Here is a 25,978-nt window from a genome sequence, read left to right on the forward strand (position 1 = left end):
TTTGTGAGAAACACTACTAATCCCCTTCCCTCCATTTTTTCTCCATAATGTTTCTCTTCCCGCACCCGTAACCTCCACGTAAAAACCCAGTCTCACAGCCAAGCTTCTTCATGAAACAACAAGACACACTTCACTTCTAAAAAAGGACCAGAAGGATCACACGCATAGCGAAACCAGAGAGCAGATATAAATCACTCTCAAGTGAATCCCTGATACATGTCAGGAGTGCGTATGTTGCGTTATCGCGGCCTTCATGCAGCTGCGGAGGCCAGTATCAGACAGGCGGCTGGAGTGGCAGCTGCATCTGGGGGAGGATGATAAGACCTGGGCCAGAGGAGAGGAGGGCACCCTCCCTCTCTCGCTCCTCGCTTACCATGACAACCTGACAAATGGTTACTAAGGAAACAGGATTACATCCTAACACTTTTCACGATTAGAGCTCGTGTCTGTGGTATCCAGAGAGTATATGGATATGTGACATCCTTCCTGTAGACGATGAGCTCCTTGATTCTCAAGGAAAAAAACAAAACAAAAACCCTGTCAGTAATGAGTCACTTTGACTCTGTGAGGGGGAGAGGTAAAGGGAAGACGCTGCTGGTTAGCGTCACGGAGTGAAGAAATGGAGGGAGGAAGCCAAGCAGCAGGGTAAAGGGGTTCAATTAAATAAAAGGTCAAAACTAATGAAGCTTCATAGTGGCTAACGGCTTGCACTTACAACGCTAACGTGGAGGCCAGTGAGGTCCAGAGCTGTACAACAAGTGGAGGCATCCACCCAGCAGCATACTCATAATTGAGTGCCTTGACATTTAAAGTTATGTTCTAATTCATTATCTGTTTATCTATTAACTTTCCGTCCATGTCATTCAGTCTGATGAGTTAAAGGTTTGCCATCTGGAGCCAGAGCTGAGTAGAGAATCTTTTGGTAAATTCAGAATGTAAATAATGCAGGATCTACTGCTCAGGAAAAGAAGTATAAAGAGATCTTTGACTGATTAGTGAGAAACCAGAAGAACATGTGAAATTTGGTAGAGCTGAAAGAGTTGGGCAATTAAAAACTAAGTTGTTTTTTTTCATTTGTCAAACAAAAAAATGCCACACATTCTGTTGGTTATAGCTGTGAGGATTTGCTGCTTTGCTTACTTTGGCTGTAAATTGGACTGTTGGTTCAACAAAACAGGCAATTTAAACCCATCACTTTTCCATTAAGGCGACCCTCTTGACCTTTCTAGAATCCATCACCAGGTAAAACTTTAGCTACCTGTACAAAAATATTCAATTAAGGAGATTATAAGGTCTGAGCAGAGGCTTGCAGTCTCTTAAGTGCTTGTGATTAAGTGCGGCACATTCTCCTTCAGCCTGCGTCATTTATGTTCACTTCAGTTAGTTTCTTCTTACTTTAACCAGAGAGGACTACTGTCAGCAGATATACTAGTGTTTCTGCATCTTTTTTTTTCTCTGCAAAGCTGAAAAAAAAAAAAAAAACTGAAAATTGAGAGTCTGTAAAGACCCAGGTCGTTCCTTTTTGATTCTGAAGGACTGACACAAAAGGCCAATGTTTAGCACTAATGTTTTTGAGTCCTTTTCCTCTATGAAACTCCTCTCTAACAGCACTGGCAACCATATTGACATGTCAGTGGGTCAACCATACGTGCAAAGAAATGAAAGCTTCATGGCCATTAGAAATACTCTGAGAATGAAAAGTGCTGAAGACTTCAAAAAGAGGATTTTAATATTTGTCATTTTAAGTCTTAGTATCCAGTTCTGAGGATTTTAATTTGTAATAGTCCAGATAATTGGTATTCTACTTACCAGTAGAGGTACGGTTTGTCTTTATCCACATTAATGTTGTTGAGTGGATCCTGTCTGAACCAAGTGTTGATGGTGAATCCGTTCTGGTAAGGCCATTTGGCAATTGGTGGCAATGCTATAGCCTAGTGGAGGATACACATGCATACGCATACACATACACACACACACACATCAGAGCAGCTTGTGCCAATGTTTATAGCAATCAATATGTCACTCAGTTTGTCATTATGTCTTTTTCACTATTCAACTCCTTGCACTGGTGGAGTAAAATGCTAATTAGGATGTGCTGACTGTAAACAAGCGCCATGAAGGAATCCTTAGCAATTTGGATGCACAAAGAATAAATCTGACTAATTATTCCTAATGAGGCCGTGGTGTGTGCATGTTTTGTGTGTTGGTCTTTGGTCAGCCTCACCGCTGCACTGCGTCCTGGAAAGTTGAAGAAGGTATCAGGACCGTGTCTCTGGGGCATCTGGTTCAACACTGACAAGAGCTTGATTGCGTGTCTTGGCTAGAGGAGAGGAGAGGAGAGGATGAAAAAAGCGATTGTCATATGTGACTGATGCCGCATATCAGAGGCACAGGGGAGAGAGATCTGTTAAAAAAAACATGGTGTGACATCACATTTCTACCACAACCCCTTTGGATCAATAACTCTTCAATCACCTCCGCCCTCCCCCGACAACACCTCATCAATACCATGGCAACCCTCAATCGATCTGTCTCTGGAGAGGGCTGCTGGGGGGAGGAGAAATTGGAAAGGACAGGCAAATAGGGGTGAGGTGGATGGGGCGGTGGTAGTTATTGGACAGAGAACGTATGGAGGGCCGAGGGGATGGATGATGATCTTGCTTTGGACCAGTGATCAGTGACCAGGGGGTTGTTGATGGCAGGTGTCCTAGAGCTTGAGCAGAGGGGAGATTGACGAGAGGGAACGAGGGTGTATTGACTTTGCTGGTGGACACCAGCAGCTGACGAAGCATCGCGCAGCCCTACAGTGAGCCTGGATCACGGAGAAGAAGGTTTAGCCTCATAAAACCATCCTAAATGCCACAGTTCTGTTTTAAAGCATCCACTTTGAATCAGCTAGTGACAGGAAGCTGGGCCAATCAGCAAACTACAGGGAGCAGTTAAAATGACAACAAGTAGCGCAGTATGTGGAAATTGTACTAAGCACTCCTGAGTCTCAACTCCTTAATCTTATTAACAAATACTTAAAGTAACCTTGGCATTCTAGCTTTAAAAGTAAGCATGAGTCAGCAACTGCACAGCCTACCCCTGCCCCTTTTTTCAGAAACCAGTTTCATTGATAATAATAATAATATGCTTTATTCATACTGCACCTTCTAAACTAAAGGTACAAAGTTTTTTACAGGGGGAAAAACTGTTAAAATTTTTCAGCACTACAGTTTCATTGAATCAAGCAAACAAAAGCACAGGAAATAATATCAAATAAAATCCACTGCAATAAAATTGCCCTTTTTTTGCACGTACTCCGAAATCAATCCAAACACAGTAATCATACACATACTCTATTATTCTAGTCTGTTAACACAACCATCGAATTAAATGACATCCAGACTAATGACTCACAAAAAAACGCCTGTTATAAAATTAACTATTAACTGTAGAATACAGGCATAATTTTTAGCAGCAAGTAGTCGATGTGAATGATTTTAAGAACAACAAAAATTGTTCAAGCACAGTTATAATGACACAATAATGACACACTGTGTTATTAGAGAAAATCTGAATTGCAATTGAATCCAATAAGGATTACCAGCTCTGGTTAACAAAGTCAAAACAGAGTAGGAACATTAAAAATGTGGGGGTTTTCTAACACATCTGTCACTCTGCTGCCGTTAGAGCCACTGACAGGGGGATTTGGATTGAAGCTCCTCCTCCCATTAGAGTGTATGGACTTGCACTGAGGCCCCTAACCATTCGGCTATGGGACGCCCCCAGAACCAAAGAATTTCTGAAGTCATAGTCATCATGCTAACAACACCCACTGATACGCAAACTAAAACTCTAATCAACGTTATCCAAGTGTCCACCAACTTACCCAGATACCGTTGTCCCCCCTCAGCATACTGAAGAGCAGCTTCAGCTCCTTCACTGTGATGCTGTAACTGGCCATGACTCCCAGCATGTCCACCAGAAGGTCTGAGAAAATGCAGACAGAAGCAGAAAGTCAGTGTAAGACAGCAGAAACAAGGCAGCCTCAAAGTCTGTTTGTGAGTCAGCATTTGGGACCCCCTCTACTGATACACTGTGAGTGTTGATCTATTATTCAGTGCAGTCAAAATTCAAGTGTGTTCCATCCAACTACTCAGAGCTCCTCCACTGTATACAAAATGCACACAACCTTGACTCTCGAGCAGAGCTGCTGTGCACAGCATTACCTCATACAGTGAATGTGTACACCACGATATAATATCTTTTCGCATTAGTATATATTGATCTTAATGCATCAGGTAATGTGGGGCCAAACAAGCACTGAGGAGGTTAAATACTTTCAGCTATTAGCTGCATAGTGATGGGATTGTAAATTGTGTACACAAGGCTTGTTAATGAATGTTGATTTGTCCAGTTTATGTCCAGGACTGAGAAGCTGCGTATTGCTGCATGTCGGACATATTGAAAACTAAGCTTATTCCTAATTTCCTCAAGCATCAAGATGATCAAACAGTTTCAGAGCAAATGAATTTTATTTCATTATATCATATTCAGTTTCAAGTTTATTGGAATTCAATTCCAAAGTAATTAATTCAATTTCAGGTTCTGCTGATCAGATTCAGTTTTTAAACGCAATTATTCAAGTTGAGTAATACTTATTTAAATATAAATAATTTAAAATCAGTTTTAACAACACATATTTTTGTCCATACAAAACCACAAATCTAAAATCCCCAAAACACCTCTTGGTCGGGGTAGTGACTGTTTCCCCCTGTTTATAGTCTTTTTAGTGTATTCCTAAAACTATTCTTTTATTATGTCCATATCTTAATAAGCCATGGGAACTCTAACTACCTGTCAACAACCTCACCAAGACAGCAAATGAGCTCCTGTTTAATGACTACATGTCATAAAGCTGACAAAAACAAGGCTTAGAAAATAATTCCCTCTGAATATTCAAGCAGATAGTTAAAGACAACATTGTGTTAAAAGACATATGTTCATTCAAAATGACCTTCCTGCTTCACTGACTTTCACTTTACACAGCCACAACAGATCAGTGTGGATATGGCAGGGGTACAGCACAGCCCTCTCAGAGTGAGGCAATCTGCTTACAAAGGTCCTTCTCTCCTATTAGGCCTGTTAGATATGAATAGAGTCTTCCCACAGTATTTAATTAGCCAGAGCCCAGCGATAGGGAATAAAGCAGAAGGCTAGCTCACTGAGGTGCATGGTATGAGAGGAAAACGCAATACACAATGTCCTAGATTTAAAACCCCTAAGCTCTGTTTTTGGTACGATCAATCCATGTAGGTCATTTTAAATAGTTTAAGAAAAGTCTTAGAATCACGGCTCAGAAAAAGGAGTCTAGGAGAATTGGCATCAAATTGATTTAAGCGGTGTATATACTCTGCTGTGGTGAGCAGTAATAAGTCATAGAAGTTATAAAACACATTATCCTGCGGCGATAGGTAGGACAGAGAGGACACCTGGGGGGGAGGGAAATAGAGGACACGCGCTCTGAAGCATCAATAAGGGGGAGTCAAGGCCAATATGATCATGTAAAGAGACGGCTGCGTATGTGCTGTTTTGCAGTCAGGCCCTCCATACAAATCGCAGCACACACAGCAACATACTGAGGTCATCACTCTGCTTCTGCTGCAGCAGCGGGTTGTTATAGATGTCTGACTGCAGGGCAAATACACATACTCATATGAAATAGTTCTGTTGTGAAGACAGATTCTGAGACAAGAGAAACAAATCTTCAACTATTGGTTTTGAACTTACTGAAGTAACATAGATTATTTTTCTTTTGAAGTATTTTGAATAAACTTGTGATGTACTTTGTAATGTGCTGGACCAATTTTGTTGTGGCTTTTCATTATCCCCTGAATAAGTGCTCCAAAGTTAACAACATATTGTTGGTTCCAATAGAGTTTAATGTTGGCATCCATCGAAAATATTTCCCACAGTGTCAATCAAAAAAGCTTCCTTCACCATTTTGAACCAAAGCTTGGCACCAAACATGGCTTATGGCTTTCTCTCTTTCTTTTCTATGGTATTAAAATTGTTTTTCCTCCTACACACAACCCACTCCTGAATTCAAGAGTTTATGCTCTTTCTGTGATTTTGAAAAGCACTTATGGGGAAATCACAACCTGTGTGTCACAGTTCTTCAGAGAATGTAAAACTGACTCTCAGTAATTTGATCTATTTCAGTTGATGTACCTATCAAGTGGCCACTTAGTGTATTATTATTATTAATATTATGATACTGATTTCAACCATATGACCCCTCACCTGCAATCATGTCGTCCACAGTGCTCATCTTGAGCAGCACCTGCTGGATGAGGCCAACCTCTGTGCTGGTCTGCAGGTTGCGCACGCTCTTGCGGAGGATGGCTGTGAACATGCTCCAGATCTCAGCCTGGCACGTCACCTCGCAGTGGGACAGCAGCTCCACCATGCAGCCGATGCTCTCCGCCTCCTGGATGATGAAGTTCATCTCCAGGTCAAACTCACCGCCCACCAGCTGGAGGAAGGTTGAGGGTGAGGGAAGAGGAGGAGGAGGACAGGAAGGGGAGGATGGACATGTTTAGGAGGCAGAAAAAGGCAGGGGAACGAATGTAAAGGAAGGCGGTTAATAGAAGTATGAGGTTGAGGGGGAGGGGAAAAAGGGAAAGGGAAGAAACGAGCAGGGAGGAGAGAGAGAACAAAAAGAGAGAATGATTTAGTGAAGCATTTAACCTTTTGTCTGTAGGAGAGGTAAGCCTGGTTTCTGATGGATGCTGATTGTGGTTGGGAAAGCATTTCTCCTGCCGGGGGCCACACATACCACAACAAATAAACGTCCTTCATCTGTGCACACGTACACAAACACACGCACACACACAACCCCATCTCCTCTCCTGCTCTTTCTCTAATGTGAGGAGCACGGCACTCTTCTCTGTGAAGTACAATCACTCTCAAAATACAGCAGGCATAAAAATGCCCCCCTCTACTCCGTCAGACACACACATAACCACGCGAGCACACACAGAAACACACACACAGGCGCTGTTTAATACACCTTTCCATCTCTGTCATCTCAGATGGCATTAGTCAGAGGATACCATACTTTTAAGTCGAGTGCAACTGTTCTGCCTCTTAATGGCTGATGCACTATAATTACTTGTGACTGTACAGCCTTCATATCACTGTGGCTCACACACGCACACACACACACACACACACACACACATACACACACACTAGCACACTCACTCAACACATCCACCACATGGACACAAGCATACCCACTCAGCATACTACACTATCCAGGAAATGGTAGCCATAGCAACCAACAAGCTACTGTAAGAGAACATCATTGAGGTTATTAAATCAGATGGAACAGAAACATGCAGTTGGTTATGAGAAGCTCGTAGACCAAAGATGACAGAAATAAAGACACCGAATAGGATAATCTGTGTCCATATGACTGCGACTATGGTCTCTGCACAGGCAGAGAGAGGGAAACTAATGGATAAATCAAGTACAGCCAGTATGTTTCAAAATGAAATGAAAAGGAGAGAGTAGCCTTCCACTATCTGCAATTTGATGAGAGCGAGGGAATGAGAAAAGGCATCGGTGCCAGTGAATAACAAGGTCGGGGTCAACTTGCAGTCAAGAATGAAAAACTGAATCTGAACTGTGTTCAATAAAGGGCTTATTCTCGATAATTCATTCTGCATGTAGTTTAAAAACCTTTAAATGGAAAATCTATTCTGAGCAGAGCTGGAAATGAATTCAATAGCACTGTCTGTGCACCTAATGAGCTGATCATACTTTTGTTTTTACAGAATTGTTGTAATTATAGTTGTAATTGAAAACAAAAACAAAATGCAAAACAAAATGAGCCGTTTGTTTTACACGAGTGACAATTTATTGCATAACAGTGGAACACGTTGTTGGCTTGTACATCAGCATCTTAGCCATCTCCATGACAACTGAGCAAACTCCGTCCACTGATGAAGACCACGAGTGGCTGAAAACTCCAGAAAAAGGGCAGCACTTAGACTTTATATGTAATATGTAATACTGTATATGTACAGCATCATATGTACATAAATATAGATATATAATTAATATCAAGATTTTCATTTCAGGCTCTTAGAAACTTTATGAAAACTTTGAAATAAGATGTGCTTATACACTTATAAATGAAAGGTTGAATTCATAAGAAATGAAATGCACCCTTGCTAAATTTAGCACACCTAGGGGTTTTGCTGCTCCCACCTCTCTTGGTCTGATATGACCATTAGCATAAATATTGCTGCCGTATATAAGATACTTCTGCTTCGGTTCACTGACTTTCTGAATCTTTTCCTCTTGAGCTACTGTTTAAGTTTGTATTTAAAGTAGCTCAAGTAGAAACACCAGCTGTTTATCTTGATGAGCTCAAATCCCAATATTTTCATAACAGCAGTGGATGGAAATGCATATATGGATGGAAACCTGGCTATGAGGTTTGGATTTCATTTACGTAAAACTGACCCCGACCCCAAAATGCAAAGAAGACTGAGCACAAAGGATGGTCTCTCTGATGCTGGCATGTATAATATCGACATTCAATGGAACATTAGCTGCAGCAGTAAGTATAAACAGTAGCATTCATTACATGTTGGCCCATTGACAGACTTAGCCCCAGTGAGACCCTTAAGATTAAGGGTTAGGACTTGTAAGCCAAGGCTCCATTCTTCCCGTTAGTTTCACTAATGTCACTTTGCGATTGATCAGGTTTCAGACTCAGGGCTCTGTCATTAAAACAACACCCATTCAAGTGTACAGCTGCTGTGCTCTTCTATTTGTTTCTCATCCCTTCCCGCTGGTTGGACAGACTAACTGCCCCTCATTTCTCACTCTCATTCAGCCCCTTTATCTCTCCTCTCCTCTCCTGCTCTCTCTCAGTGAAGTGAATTGATCCAGTGCACTCTGCGAACGCATTAGCACAGATTAGAGAGGACCCCTGAACGAGGCATGGAATAAAAGGAGGAAGAATTAATTCATCCTACATCGAATCTTCCCCTCTCCTTTGAGGTTCCCAATTATAGAGCTCGCTTGGGATCACTGCGTCCTACAACATCTACACAACCTGCCAGTCTGAAGATGCTCGATATACCCCACAACAGGAGCTTGAGGGGAGACGGCATAGATAGTCTTTGTAGAAACTCCCTTGCAGATACACAGCAACTTGAACATGGAAGCACATATATCCCCGGGGCATACCTACACATGTACAACACAAGCATAATCTCTCTCTGCTTACACTTCCCACCCGTGTACGGAGCATCACAGCGAGATGAGAGGGGTGATGCAAACAACAGCAACAAATTGAGTCTCGTGACCAACAATACAGAGAAAAAGGAGGACGAGCACAGGAAACGCAGTGGGAGAAAAAGAACGTGCCCTGATAATTATTATCTCTCCTCCACCAGAAGCAGCATCTGGAGAGGCAGCTAAAACCTGGGTGACACTGCCAAGAGCTGCCTGGACCGAGAACGTCAGGAAAGAGGGAAGGACAGTCAGACAGAGAGAGACGGGAGAGAGGAAAGGTGTGGGAGAAAATATACTTCAATATAAAAACTCTCACATCAAATATATGTTCTCCATTTAATGTGACATCCATAAAAATGATAGATGCTTCAGCATTTCCGTGCCCATTATTTGCTTGAGTAGGGTTTTTAATTGATGTATAAATAAACATGGGGCATAAATGGCAATAAGGTTGATCACGAACAGCATGAGCACACTTGAGTGCACTCAAGCACCATCACCGTCATCACCACGCGCAGGAACAAAAGATTACTAATTAGTTTTATGAGGGAACATGACTCTTTTGCAAGAACACTCATAACCTTCAATCTCTCTTTTCACCCCTCCACTCTGTGTGTTAGCCATGTCAACCTACTGGGAAGGCGCTCACAAAGGGACAAGTAATCACATCAGTGAGCACGCACAAGAGGTCTTTACTACCCCAACATGTACCCTGATGGTTAAAGGACACACACATAAACAGGGACCCTTATTATGCCACACGCTTCAGGATAAAGGGGCTTGGCAGTACCACCACCTCTCCCCCCTCTTGTCTCCCTCAAGGCAATGTGAGGGCTGACCTCACTGTCTTCTTGGCAACTAGTTGACGACGTTTGTTTTGGCAGCGTTGTGACAATTATTGCTCCCCAAGTGTACCGCTCATGTCTGTATGTTCCATTCACAAAAAAAAAAAAAAACCCAGCAAGGAAACTAGCAGCTCAGTGAGACAGCCTGACAACCTCTTCCCCACCGTCGATGTTCCTGTGGGTTTTATGAACATTTGACAGGTAAACACTTGAGGCAGGGATTATGTTTGCACTGGAAATAAACAATTCAAGATTGCACAGTTTTGAAATATATTATTCTCCCTGAGTAGGTAGAAAACTTTATTTCTTGCTTCAAAGTACTGAGTAGGGCTGACCCAAATGCTTTGAGGTGTTGAAGGTTTGCCTGTTGCCACGGTAATCGACGTTCAAATCAATATCTGAAAGCTTTGCTTGGTTCTTTTTATCGTCATCATCATTATTATTATACATGCATTACCATGAAATAAGAAATAGAAAGCCAACATTAGTCATCATACATCAATATTAATTATCGTTAGTTATTCCAGACAAGGATATTTAATTATAGTGATAGTTTTGTGCATCATGTGATGCAGTGAAGTTACCTGCACTAACACTGACACTGGAACGGTAACACACACGTGGCAGGCTTACAAGTTATAACTATGCCAGCAAGTTGTGTAAAAAGTCTATTTTCTGGAATAAAATTTGGTTGATGATCCTCAAACACTCAAATGCCAGATCTGTCAAAGAAAACTGGCCTGTCAGAAATCTTTTGGGGAGTTTGGCAAATCATCTGAAAACTGTAACAGCTGAACTGTGTTGTAACTGCTAAAATGTCCTTTTTTTCTTTTATAACTGATCTTGGTGTGACCTGCAGATTAACAAAGTACAACGCTGAAGTCAGACTATATATGTCCTTGGTGTTCAGGAGAGCCCTGCTTTGAAGTATGTTTGTTTAACCTTGAAACATTTTCAATAGCAGGCTGAAATGGATCTCCCACTGGACTCATCACTGATGACTAATCTACTCATATTGTGGGCTTGAGTGAAGTCTTTCTGCCAGGCTCATTTTTAAAGATACTTTACTTTGATGTGAAGTATATTTTTCACTTACTTATTACCTTCCTTCCCTGTTCCCCTATTTCTAATTCTGTCCTGACCAGCTTTGCAGTGCTGCTCATTCAGACCCTGAAGGAAGCTGGCACTCAGCTTGGCATCAATCTGGATGTATCGGGGAGGTGGGAGTTTGGGGGGGTGGGGGGGGGGTCAGTGCCAGGGCTGTCTTCACACCACAAAGAGCTTATATGAGCAGGCACCTCGACCAGCCAAAACCAGCTCTCATAAGAGGCTGGAAAAACAAACACTCTTTCTGTCCATCTGACCCTTTCTCACCAGCCACACTGCTCAGAAACAGTCCTGAGTTACTCCAAGGGCAACAGGCCTATTCACTGAAGACATGTCACAGAGGGACAGGTGTCCCACAAAGTCTTCATACCTTGGTAACAACTTGTTTCTGCTGTGACTTTTTGCTTATTTACAAATCCAGCAGTTATAAAGCAACTCTGTCATTCATTTGGAGGTGACTACATATCCACATGTAAGTTCAATATTCTCTCTCCTCTAGCTCTGTTTTTGGTCTCCACCAACTCCTGAGAGAAATATGTGGCTCTTTAGCTGCTACGTGCTCCACTATGTTCACCAACTCGTCGCTAACTGTATCTGTCTGTCTTTGGATGTTGAGCAGGTAATTTACTGCAGGTTTGTAGAGCTTTTTCACTGAAAACAGCTGCCTGCTACAGCACATGACACTATGACAACACTGGTCATTTTCATTGTTCAGACAAACAACCAGTGCTGCCATTTTTCAATCTATGTTATCCTGTATGGCTGAAAAAGTAGAGCAACTCACAGGGACTGTCAGAGAGGAGCATTCAGTTCCCTCGAGTCTGCCCAGGCTAAAAATATAAAAATACATCATGTAGACATATTTTCGGAAATTGTGTTTATTTTGCTCTAGAAAGTGTGTGTTCACCAGGTAACATGTTGAGTTACATAAAAATGTTAAAAATTTGGGTTGCTTTTTAAAAGTTTTTCTTTTGAGGTTCTGTGTAATCCAGTTCGACTAAGCTAACACATCTGAGAGACTAAAAGACTTGAACAAGAATCTCAAAATATTGTATGAAAACTATGTCTGATTCAGGTCCACAGGCCTTTTTTACTGCAAAAGTTTTGAGTGGTGTGAAAAGCACAGGTGTTACTAATAACAGTAACAATGGTTGCGTTCTATTCAAGTGTCCCTGTAAGCCATGACAGTGTGACAGTGAGCCAGCACCAACAAAACCAGGACCCTGACACTGAAGCAGCTAAATGGAATTGTGCCATCATTAATTTTATTATTTACACCTGTGCTGTAACGAGTCAAAATGACCAGGGTGAAAAAAGCTTATGTTTCACAATGTCATGAGATGACAATTTCACTATATGCTTACATCTGTACCTCTGCCAAGGAGGTTATGTTGTCATCCCTGCTTGCTGTGTTGGTTGGTTTGTTTGTTTATTTATCAGCAGGATTATAAAAAATGATTTGCACTAAACTTGGTAAAGGTATGAGGAATGGGCTAGGGAAGAATAAATAAATTTTGGTGCCGATCCGGTTAAACAGGCAGATCCAGGAATTCTTTCCCTTTCATTTTCATCAATTTCTTAGGAAATAATGTGTGGATCTTGTTTCTTTAGTATAATTCTTTAGTATTTAGTAACAGACATGTGTAAGATTGTTTGGCCTTGGCGTAGCTACATGCTCTATTTAGTGCAATTCTAGTTTACTACAGTCTTTTATTATTGGTTTTCTCAAAAACAAGACGAAGAAGAAATGTCATTATGATGTTCCTAGATTTCAAAAAACCCACCCTTTAATTAATGTTTTGTTTTTGTTTTACATGGCCTTTTAATTAAATTCCTAGTTTTAATCTCTTTGGCTTGGATTTCAGAAGTGCATTCTGAAAGGCATGACATTAATTAGAATTATTATTATTTAATTGAAAACGATCTCTCACAGACCCACCACAGCCCATTATGTAGTGCTGTGGTGGCACATCAAACGAGCCATTAAGCGGGCTGATTACTATGACTGACTGTTGAATATTGGATGACTATCAAGGCCAAAGCTGGCAGAAGAGGCACCTGTTGCTCATTACGGCCGTCAGAGATGACAGGTCAGGGAGGCGAGTGGACGCTCAATAGCTACCTCCTCTGCCTCTGCACATTCAATTGAGCCTTTGCTGCTAACATCATCAATATGCAACTTCAAAGCCTCTGGGAGTACGCTGGAGAGGCGCGGGCGTGTGTGTGTTTGTTTGGTCAATGTGTGTGTCTGCATGTGTTCGTGTATGTGCATGTGTATGTGTGTTTGTGTGTGTGTGTGTGTGTGCGTGTGTATGTGTGTGTGTGTGTGCGGCTCATTACTCATTTGTGTCCCCTGAGTGAGCTGCGGCCATTCAATCCCTTTGTGTGCAGAGTGAGAGAGGAGACGAGAGGCCCATCTAGACATGAGATCACAGATTATACACTTAACGCTTCGCCAAGAGGGCTCAACGGAGAGCAGGAGAGCAAAATTGAAGGAGAGTGAGGGGAAAAACAGGGAACCAGAGAGGGAGACGAAAAGGGAGAAAAACAAACAAAGAGAATGAACGGTGTGAACCGCAAAAAAAGAGGCTGGAGGAAGTAGATTGGGCAGAAGAAAAAAAACGGTGATGAGAAAGTGTATGCGTTTTAGAGAGTGAACGGGTGAGATGGAGCGAAAAAAGAAAATGAGGACGAGAACGCGGCTGAATGCTATTGTGCTTTCTTATCAGGACGGCAGAGCGATTTTATTGCCCACAGCCTTTAGTGCTCCAATGATGACCATAGCAAATCTCTGAAAAGATATGGATTACACTGGGGCTAAACTGGCCACTAAACACTCAGTAATCCACATTCTGTTTTCTGCATGACCTCATTTTTGGTAAACCACATTGATAAGAGCAGCAGTTAATTTTATCACTGGCTCCAATTCATATTCAGAATAAACTTCTTGTAATCTTGGTTTTTCAAGGCTTAAGGTTGAGGATTTACAGTATGTGGGCTGACTGACTTTAAAAACAAGGGTGTCAAGAATATTTAGAGCAAAAAAATATATATTGGCAATATCTCATGTAGTGTGAGTCACTGAGGCATTGAAACGATTCATCAACAACAATTTCATTCATTAAATAGCAGTTTAGATCATTTTGTTATGCAAAACTGCCAAACATTCTCTGGGTCCGGCATCTTAAGAGTGACGATTTACTGCTTTTCATTTTATTACATCATACTAATCTGAATATCTTTGGGTTTTGGACTGCCGGTCGAACAAAAACAGCATTTTGAAAATGTCATGTTGGGCTTTACGGCTTCTCAAATGAGAGGATTTGGGCTTTTTGTTGTTTTATATCACTGTTCATTGAATATAGTAGGGTTTAGTCAGACAAAACAAGCAATCACATCATCTTCGTCTCTAAGACATCTCATGGACTTATTTATTTGACATTTCTAAAACTAAATGATTAACTAAACAGATAATGACAAAGTTTGATTGGCTGAAGCCCTAGTTTAGTAACTCTGGAAAAGTGAAAGTGGTAGAAACAAGGATAGAAAAAATTGGGGATGAAGAGTTGCAATGGAAAAGGGCAGTGTTTGTGTCTGTGTCTCTCCCTCTGTGATTGTGATCAACAATGACATGTTGACTGACTGTAGCCTCCAGACACACAGGGAGGAGGGAGGGAGCCCCCTGGACTGCATTTCCCATGGGCCTTTGTACCAGTATCTGCACAGATGGCAGATGGGACAACACACAGCCCCCACTCATTCGAAGCAACAACGTCACAATCACACAGTCAGCACACGTACAAGTCAGCAAAATAAACATAATCAGCCATGAGTGTATGGAATATCTAAGAGCTGTCGTTCTTGACGTGTACGGCTTTTACTTCAGATTTTACAGGAAGAGAGGAAGTCAGAGAAGTGAACCACACTGCAGAAATCACAGCAGAGCAGTTTTAGGAAGGATGCAGAGAAAAACAGGGATTTCAACACACACATCAGACGCTGCAAAAATACACCAGTGATTACGTAAAGCCACACTGGGGGATATAAGGGTGGTTTAGGCCAGCACAAGCAAGGCAGGTTTTTGTGTGTGTGTGTGTGTGTGTGTGTGTGTGTGTGTATGTGGTAGCAGTGAGAGCCAATAAAATGTGATAAAAACACCTAAAAATGTCAGCACTTCATAAGGAATGTTTAATGTAGACCGCAAATGCTTCTCTGCCATAAAAATTGCAATAGAAAGACAGATAGCTGCATTTCCAGCATACAGTATGTAGTATTATTGGTGGATCTTAGCTGCATGCTGAGTTACATTATGGATGGGTCTGCATCAGTTAGGAGTAAATTATAAATGCCATTACAAAATACAAATATCATAATGCGGGTGAATGTGTAATCTGCTGTCAAACAATCTGGTATCTCCATTCTGTGTACTCACCGGCTATTTTATAAAGGTCCAACAGTAATAGTAAGCAGCATAGGCACATGTCTTAAGTCTGCAAGACACACTACAACAAAACAACAGTAATGATACAGTGGAAGTATGGTGTCCTCCTTAACATCAAAGTGATTTGAATTAGCAAAGTCTGGCGATAAGCAAACCACTAAACTGCTTGAGTTGGAGGAAGGTTGCTGTAACTATGACTACACAGTATTTAGATGGTGCACAATATCAGCATCAACATGTTAGCATGCTAACATTAGCTTTCAGCTCAAACCATCACTGTGCTAAAGCCTCACAGAGCTGCTAGCATGGATAGCAATCTTGGCCTCCTGGTGTTATGCTCTCATTAAGTGCCTACATATATTGGAAATATGTTTTATTTTTCTTATTTTGTGAAAAACAAAAAAAATAAGAAGAATACCTTTTAGGCCATGTGCATCGCCCCAGCTGTAGGCTGCATTAGGTCCATATGTTTGAGGAAAAGCAAATATATCATGAGAAACTGACAGATATTACACCCAACCACTCCAACAGATTGGACTGAGACTGATGGCTATGTGTAGTACCTCCTTTCACCTTCCCCCTACATAAAACTGGTGTACGGTGTGTATACTAGATTTTTATTAACAACCATCAGAGGACAAAAACCACCAAGAGAGGTTCAAGCAGCCAACAGAAACTAGAACAACACAATACATACATATGTTGCGCTTTTTTATACACACATTGCATTTTCCCTGCAGGAAAGTGCAGATGGCAGTTCATTACAAGCTGATACGTCAGCCATGCACAGCAGGTTTATGCAGAAAACTCACTTCTCCTCTTGACATCAACACTGTTCTCATCACATCTAATCACAGAAAAAAAAAACTGAGGAACATAGAACATAAACTGGACTGAGGGTTTAGTTTAGTTCTTATCCACTGTCAGGATTTGCATTTTTTTCACATATGATTTTGGTTGTTTGATCCTTTAATGCTATAGGCCAAATACTGGTCTGAAAATAACTAGAAGCAACTATGGCATGAAACAAACATGAAGCTACAGATGGCATGAATATTTCTGATTACATAAAAGAAAAAACATAAAATCTGCAGAGAAATGAGATCTTACTTGCAGTTGGCAACCACAAATTTATTCTCTTCAGAATCAAGCCAGATGATGTGCTAAGAATACCTTTTTACGTATGAGCCATAATGCGCTGAATGAGAAATTAGCTATTCTGTCCTTGAGTCATTTCAGGGCTTAATTTGGCATATGGAAAAAGTCATGTATGCATAAACATTGTAGCCTATGGGCAAAGATGGTTTATTTCCAATCAGCAAGTGTGATCCCGTCAAGGGCGACGTGCGGGGAAGGTGTAAAAACCCAATCAGCCAACTGCTACCTCCAATTTAGCGAATAAGTGTATGCTCTACAGTTCCATTAGAGTCAAAGTACAGACATTTGTGTTCTCTGTGCCAAGAGCTGTACCCTGGGCACAGTTTCCACAAAAATAACCATGAATGTGCGTTTGTACATACATCAAAGAAAAAGCAAAGCTATTGAGCGTTCCCATGTATTGGCTGTCAGTTTTTATTAACACTGCCAGAAACCAAGGAGGGAGCGCTGGATAAAAAAAAAGGGAGTGAAAGAGGGCGAGATAAGACCTTAATACCTGCTGAGATCTGTCTTTATGAAAGCCTCTAGTCTCCAGTTTATTGCAGACCAGTTCAGTGTGCCTTTTCCCGCCTTCAACATCTGACTCAAACCTTGTCAAGTGTGAGCTTAAAAAGAACTCTACACACACATGCAGACAAATGCACATCAACACTCGCACACACTTGACAAAGGCAGCCAAGACACACACACACACACACACACACACACAAACTCAGCATTCAAAGGGCAAAAGCCTTTTAAACAATTCATTGCAAAAAGTCTTGTAGGTCTTAGTCATTCGCACTCTCACTCATTTCGTCACTAACACGCTCGCAGCAGCGGCAGCAATTCACATGAATGACAGCATGAGTACACACAAAGACAGAAAGGAGTGAAGATAGGGGAAGAGAAATGCTGCAGTATCGTGAATCTTCCCAAAATAATCCAATAATAATGAGGCTCCATTTCATTAGCATGTGAGTAGCTTGAAAAAAAAAAAACCAAAAGTATGTTTACTGGAGTGGGAGGCGAAGGAGCTTTAAAGAGCGGGGAGGAAGAAGAGAACAGAGGAACAGCTAAGAGGAGGAGATCAAGAGAATGAGCAAGATAGTGAGGTCAGACGCCACAAACAGGGCAGAAAGGAAATGTGCAGCACCAGTAACGGTGGGAATGTTTGCTTGGGAAGGCAGAGAGAAATGACACCTAAACAAAGCGAGACAGACAAGACAGCACACTCTTTTCAGCACGACGAGCAGATTTTGCTCTCCCACTGCTGACAGATACAATAGAAATACTTCACCGCAAAATTCAAAGACAAACAGCCAAAACTGCAACAGTACTAATTGCCGTATTAATACCGTCAATATTTTCCATGGACTGAAAGTCTGTCACAGCAGAATATGACACTAACATGGAATTCAAAGCTGTGAGAGCTGCAGTGTTTTTGTGGGCGCCGCAGCTAAACAGACTCATACTGTTCATGGCTGATATTCTCAGAAAAGAAAGAAAGAAATCCAGGTCAGAAACACACGCGTGTACATACACACTGCAGGGACTGAGGATTGCGGCCAAGTGATCACAACTCTGACTTCATCCAGCTGCAGTTTAAAATGTCTGCCACCTGATTGGCCAAAGAGGCTTAGTAACGGATCTAGCAATAAGCCTTGTCACATGCTATTGGACAACAAACAAAACAAACAAAAAAAAAAAAACATTTTTCATCTTACAGAACACCACACATGATACACTGTCTCACACACGTTAGTACACACATTGTTTACAGATAGCTTTTGCAATTCATGAACCTGCAGTAGATCATCAACAGCATCAGAATATCTGCATGAAAATTCATATTTTACAGTGATTTTACAATTACAGTTTGACAGAAGATACCCGAGTTAAGAGGTGGTCAAACACAGGAGAGGAAATAATAGACTGTAATCTTTTACAGTGTGTCAATAGTGAGGCTACCCAGTAAACAAACATCTATCTTTAGCTGGTACAGTTTGGCAGTATATTTCAGAATTTTTACCTCCACCGAGAAGGTTGTGTTTTGCCTTGTAGACAGTTTGTTTATCAGTCAACAGGATATCTAAAAAAAACCATCTGAACAGATTTCTATTAAATTTGAAGGACAGTGAGGCTATGAGTCAATGAATCACTGATTAGATTTTGCGGGTGATCTAGATTTGGAATTCCTGCCTTTGAAAGCTATTTCTTGCCATGTCTTTATCCACAAGCATAAGGGAGTAAGAGAAAAAAAAAACAAAGAAAAAAAGACAGAAAAAAACATTTTAGCATTTAAATTTAGTGACAGAAAGTATGTGCTTGAGACTAACACTGTTGGAGAATTGCTTAGGATCATGCCTTCCAGCTAAAATAATAATCCACTGCACTTTCTCATGAATAAATTTACATCCTTCTTTACACAACACAATACCAACTCAAGTTACAGCCTTGTCAATTTTTGCAGTTCAGCCAATGATATTCGGTACCAGATGGGCCCTTCCCAAAAGAAGAGGACAATAGGAAGGAATATACAAGACTAAAAAGAATAAACATGTAAAGTGCTAATAGCATTAGCAGTGAAAGACATCACAGCTGATCAGAAACACTGGAACCTGCAGAAAGTCGAACAACTGATCGAAGAAAAAGAAGAAAATCTTTTTACAATTCTGACAGTATTGTTAGCTTTATGATTTCTGGAATGTACAGTGGAAAAACACTGAATCACCACTTGCTATGGAGGATATCACCAAAATGGAAAAAGACACTGTTGATCTTTGTCAATTCAGCACCTAAGCATGAATTGAGTCAATGGATGAGTACATCTCCGTCCTCTCCACAGGCTCAACCCAACCAATTTAAAGAAAATCTAAATGTCTGAATTCTGTGGTGGCAGGGGAACACCTACAGTGCCCTCTATCAGGGAAATGCTGGGGCCTTACCAAAAACTGTTATGAGGTATGTGTTAAGACCTCAAGAATTATGGTTTAATAGAAAAAGACCTAGAGGAGTGGAGAATGAGAGAGAGAAATCTAAATGGTCAAGGCGCAGAAAGGAAAAGAAGAAAAGCTGAAGGGAAAAACTAAGAGGCTGGTAGAAAAATAGCATCAATGAGAGGTGGTGATTGAGAGGGTACTATTGAAAAGACAATAAACGGGACATATTATTGAATTCTACCAGACACAGAGAGAGCAGAAAGAGAGCATAAGTTGAACGGTGAAGTGTAGGAGTGAGGTGTCAAAGTGTTGTCTTTTAGGTTTTTCTTTTGCCATCCTCTACTTGGAAAAAAGCTGATTCTGTCGAGGACAAGAGGCAGCTCAATTTTTCTCTTTTTCCTTTTTCTTTTTTTCCTCAAGACAGGCAGTAACGAGAGCATCCTTGTGTGTTATGTCACGGGAGCCTCGGAAGGAAGGACTCAAGGCTGAGATAAGGTGCTTTAACAAGGCCTCCGCGCCCGGTCTCCTGACTCGACTCGAATGCACTCATTTCAAAGAAGCTGACAGGAAGTGAAGTCCTACAGGGCATCCTGCATGTTGCTTACACCTCGCTGGGCATATCAGAGATGAAAATACAGACAAGCGAGGGTAACTGAGAGTTACAAGTAAATATGGACTTCTTATTCTCACTGTGCACCTACAAGATATGATTGATTGGAGCAACAAAACTGTGGTATATACTGTAAACTATCTGGTATATCAACTGTATGTAAATGGATCAAGATATTTTTTCTTAAATATTTCAAAGTTCAAAGGTCAGCAGATAAGCCCTGCAGACCTGACACAGGCCAGGCTGGTGGCAATTCAAGATCACTAATCTGTTTGTTTGGTTTGGTTGAGTGTATGTGCTGTAGCAGATAGAATGTGTGCATGCATGTGTGTTAAGTACACACCCACATGCACACACACACACACACACACACACATATCCGTGTATGTGTTCACCATCCGCTGAAACAATGGAGAGTACTGTTCCACTGAGCCACAGCTGATGGTGGATAAGAGAGGCAGCAAGCAGCTCCAATGAGTCTCAGTAATCCATCATCATAAGACAGGATCGAAAATCACACACATGCACATGCACACACACACACACACACACACAAAAAAGAGAGAGAGACCCCACACAGCACACACGTGTACTGTACACACGAAATAATCAGAAGTCAAGTCAGACAAATAGGGAATGTAACTCTGAGCGGAAGAAACACACAGCTGAACACAAACCCATGACGCTGAAACCAAACTTAGCGCCCAACATGTTATCATTTTAAACACTTCAAGGGGGAAAGCTGTTTTTAATGAAACATCTGGTCCAGAGAATGAGCTTCAACTGCTTCTCTGTCAAGGTGTGTCTGTGCTACAGACCTGTCACTGCATCAGCTTTACTTCAGACTTGTCCTCCACACCGGACAGTTGTGGAGACGTGCTGTTTGATGCTTGTGTTGTTTGAAGTACAGCAGACACAGCAGTAACAGTGCTGCAGTTGTCAGAAGCTTGGGCTTTGGAAGTAAAACCTTGAAAGGGAATCATTTGAAGTTTGCATTTGTGGTGATCAACTAGGATTCATGATTCAAATCTTTTGCCTATTTTGACCGATGCTAATTTTTTACAAAAGCCATATTTTTTTCATACCAGCTTCTTCTCTTTTAACACCAGGAAGTTTATGTTATTTGCATACCCTTGGGGTATCTAATACATGAATACTTTATTTCACAGCTTCTAGTACGATGGAATAATTCACAAACAGTGCTATCATCCTGGGGGATATTTTCATGGATACTAATGGATAACAAATGGATACAAATAAGCTAAGTATGACTTTAAAACTGTAAGACTTAAAGCTGCAGTAGAAACTCTGAATGATGAGACTGAGCTAAGTTTCAAATTCTTGCAAATTCTGCAACAAATATCTAGTATTCATAAGGTGGATAGGGGGCTAATAACTGAGTAAATAACAATCACTAGATGCTTCATTATCACCGGCTAACTGAGCTAGTAAAGTCATTAAAGTCTAATGACACAATGTAGCTGCCATTCAGTTGGGTTTTGGTGGCCAATGCAGTTGACCGACTCCAGTCCTAATTTAACAACTGACATAATATTACATTTTCAAATAACCACAATAGTATTATATAATAACACACACACACATGCAGTGTTTAGAACGTTATCAAGATACTTCCTTGAAAAGAAAATCTGGCCTTCCCCCGGTGACAATGTCAAATGTCATATTCACTCACAAAAAAACAAAAAAACAATTTCTTATCAAAAGGTCATATCAACACAAAATCCATTCTCAAATATCACAACCCATTGTCAGCATGGACTTCAAGCCCTGAGAGCTCCTACTCCATTCCTCAAGAAAGCCAAACACTTGGAAAATAAAATAAAGGTTTGTTATGTATAATGTTATGATTGCAAAATTAAGATTTTAAAAACATAGAAAACTTCAAGTACTGTTTCAGAGTCTAAAATAACTCTTGGGATGGGGGAGGAGAGCGAGTGAGTCAATTCTGAAAAACAAATACAGACAGTTCATAAATCACAAATATTAAGTTTGGAGGTAAAAAAAAAAAAAAAAAAATCTCTGTGCAGTCTAGTTCTCTAGGATCTAGGATATCTATGTCTAAAGGCACTGGTATAAAGAAAAAGTGTGCATGATCCATAACAGCAATGACAAATTAGTCAGACACACTTTTGCTTCATTGCATAACTGAAATTTCCATGTGTGTGACCCCCCATAGTAACCGGGGCACACACAGACTCTAAGCGAGACCCTTTCAGCTTTCATGCATTAGCTTGATTACAAGAATACGCTTTTCTCCATCTACATTCTGTATTCCATCCTAATAGAATGCAGCGGGGACAGGGTGAGGGTCAATGAAAGGAAAGGAGGGGAGTGGAGCAGGGTGATGGCAGGTGGGTAGAACGGTGAGTCACCGCCGCTGCCAGGTACTGGCTGCGAAAAGCTCGTCCTCCATCTCTGTCTCTTCCAGCGTTTCTAAGTGTGAAAGCGCTCGCAGGAGTAGTCCTGGTACTGGCACTGGTACCAGTGAAGATAAAGATGACCAAATACCTGCAAAACTAAAGACATTTCCAACAGCCTCAGCTGCTCTTTGTGTCTAATGTTAAGTAGGACATGTTAGCATGCTGACACAAATTAAAACACTGGAAATCATAATCATTACATCTGCTTAGTGTTAGCATGTTAGCATGCTGATGTTCACATACGGCTCCAAATACTGCTATATGTAAATAAAGCCTAATATATCCCACTTTTTTGATGTATTTATTTTAGTTATTTGGTATAAAGCATGCTGTAATAAAGCAGTTTTAGTTGATCTCTGATGTCCTTTTGATGGCAATTTCCCTTACTTAACCAGACATAAAGGTTAAACTAAATTTGTCTTTCCTGCCTCTGGTTCTGTAAGTACAGCGGTAACTGCATATGTCAGTCACTTTGTATTATTTATAACAGATGTGGTTACTAGATGAAAGACAGTGTTGGTCTTGCAATATACAAATACAGCGAAAGATTTATCATGCTGCCAAACACTGGCACAAACTGCTTTAATTTGAGTTCTCAACACTACTGAATGACAGCCAGCCCTCATACAAAATATTATTATCAAATAAAATCTCCACAGTACTCCACAGTAGATCAGGATACTGTTGTTATTTCCCTCGCTGACATACACCAGAGTGCACAGACCTGACTTTATTGTGTGTGCTAAAAGCAATGCTGCTGCAGTGTTAGCCAGACAGTACCACTTCCAAAGGAAAGGAAAGGAATAAAATAAAGGAGCACACTGTGTCACTGTCTGCCTACTTAACTAGTTCTAGGTGGACTGTACAAAACATCACCAGGGCCTTTCTCTTATCAAGCTGTGTTGCCTTGTGAAAAATCTCCACCTGAAAGCTTAGATATCCTTGTTCGACCCTCCCATTCACCCACAGCTCTCTGTCCTTTCTGAGGTGGATTTATTAGATGAAATAATCATAGCTCTCATCTGTATTCACCAGTTAAAGTCTATGTCATGGAGAGAACATGCAGTCCTGACACAGTGTTCACTCAGAGCAGAATACAGATGGAAGTCATAAGAAACTTAAGTAGTTTTGGTTTGATAGCAAGTGCAGATCTACTAACCAGTCTAATGTGGTGTTAAATGAGTTGTTACAACTACTGATGCTGTTTTTCATGCTGCAGGGACTGTATGAGCATAACAGTGAGATGCTAGATATCTCAAGTATAAAATAACATGAGGAGTGGTTGTTGAATACTGAAGTTCCACACATACAAACACAACACAACCTTCAGCCACTGCAGTATGCAGCATGATGAATAGCTACACGGTTAGCTATACTTCACAGTAAAGCAGATGTGTGTGTATGTGTGTGTGTGTGTGTGTGTGTGTGTGTGTGTGAGGAGCCAAGGGAGAGAGGCGAAGTAGGCCAGCATGAATATAAAATCACCCCTGCCAGGCAATGATGTGGGCTACAAGAAGGAAGGGAGCAGCGTGTGTATTTTTTTGTGAGCATGTGTGTACATGTTTGTGTGTGTGTTGGTGTGTGTGTGTGCTGCCAGAGGAAATGTGCAGATGAAGGTGTAGGAGACTAAAGCAAGGGTTTGTAGGAACAGTCATTTATCAACTCTCTGGGATGTTGAGGGCGTACACACTCACCAGCGCACAAACACCAGGTAATTCAAACAAAGCAGCTTGTTATAATTTGGAGATTAGTGCATTGTTGGGGTGCCAGACTCAAACACACACACACGTGCATTCATACATACATACACACAAACATACGCACACATAGCCACAGCAATGTTTCGACAGTGTGTTTGATCCAAATGTGGTGTATAGAGATTCCACTGAAATGACACCGCTCTTCCCCAGACAAACACACACTCAGACGTTGCACACATTCTGGGTGAAAAAAAAAAACAACTTAACACAAAAGATCCAGACACAATAGCATGAACCAGCCAGACATAAATCATAAATGTGGAGACAAGGGGCACAGAGGAGGAAAACAAGAATATTTAACATAACACAAGTTTCTGGAGTCATAATATGAATATTAGTGCTAAAATAAATAATGTATCATGGCCTAGTAAAATAACAGGAAATTAATCACATAACTCTTTGATAACCAATTTATAGTTTTAGTTTTTTTTGTTTTGTTTTGTTTTGTTTTTTGCCAGCTGGTTACAGTGTCACTGATGCAAAGAGAAATCTTTGGTTCACATCATTATCAAATTAATACTTTGGGCTTTCAGTGCCAAACAAAGTAGTTTCCATGCAGACATTACTTAGAGCTCTAGTCACATTTTCATTTTATTGCTCAGTATTTTAGTATTTTATTGCAAAGGACAATCTAGGAATTTATCCTCATTCATTAGTCAGACAAAAAACATTAATATTACAAAGGTCCAGGTGAAAATCACTGAGGTAATATCCAGAAAAATAACAACAACAACCGCTACAACTCTTTACACCCAAAATTTGCTTTACTTAATCTAAATAGTATAATTATCAAGTTTACTGAATAATTAAGATTGGCACTGAAAGCACTAAAGCATATAGCAAACAGAGGATGTGAATGTTAAGACTAAATTTACAGTTCAGCAGCTGGTGATGAGCCACGCTTTTTTGTGAAATTCATGCTTCATTCTTAATATCTAGCCTTGTAACAGATCAGTGCAGTAGAAATCAGACATCTGATGACAATTTCTGCGTCAAGGCAAACTGATTTGTTACAGCACTATCAGAAAAGACACTAATATCCTTTGTATTTCCAAGAGGTCAAAAATACAAGACAGTATATGTATTTATATGACAACTTAGAGCTTCAAAAAGCCATGGCAGCTATTGTACAACTCGGTTCTACAATTCGTTTCTGTCACTGTCTTCAGAAATGACAAATAAACAAGGATCCTGCACATGAAATGCTTTAGGAATGAACTGGTAATCTCCACTGGCTCTGTACAGCTTCTCCTTTCCTTTTGTCGCCTCCCTCCATCCTCCTCCTCTTCAACTCTACATCCGTACTCACAAAAGCACAGCTCCAGCACATAAGAGGTGATGGCAGGCATATGGTTAACAGCAGATAGTCTCCCTCCAGACTTTCTTAGCTTGAAA

General features: G+C 40.8%; 1 protein-coding gene across 8 annotated transcripts in view; it reads right to left on the reverse strand.

Moving 5' to 3' along the window:
- Nucleotides 1-25,978, reverse strand: part of nbeaa (neurobeachin a) — an 86,995-nt gene that overhangs the window by 53,458 nt on the left and 7,559 nt on the right. For all 8 annotated transcript variants that reach the window (XM_018692034.2, XM_051078454.1, XM_051078453.1 and 5 more), the window contains exons 2-5: nt 6,289-6,520; nt 3,875-3,975; nt 2,225-2,320; nt 1,810-1,931 (exon numbers count right to left, since the gene is read on the reverse strand). In XM_018692034.2, coding sequence (XP_018547550.1) covers nt 1,810-1,931; nt 2,225-2,320; nt 3,875-3,975; nt 6,289-6,520 — 551 coding nt within the window. The remainder of the gene's footprint in view (nt 1-1,809; nt 1,932-2,224; nt 2,321-3,874; nt 3,976-6,288; nt 6,521-25,978) is intronic.

This window comes from Lates calcarifer, linkage group LG20 (genome assembly GCF_001640805.2).
Source record: "Lates calcarifer isolate ASB-BC8 linkage group LG20, TLL_Latcal_v3, whole genome shotgun sequence".
Taxonomy (NCBI): Eukaryota; Metazoa; Chordata; class Actinopteri; family Centropomidae; genus Lates; species Lates calcarifer.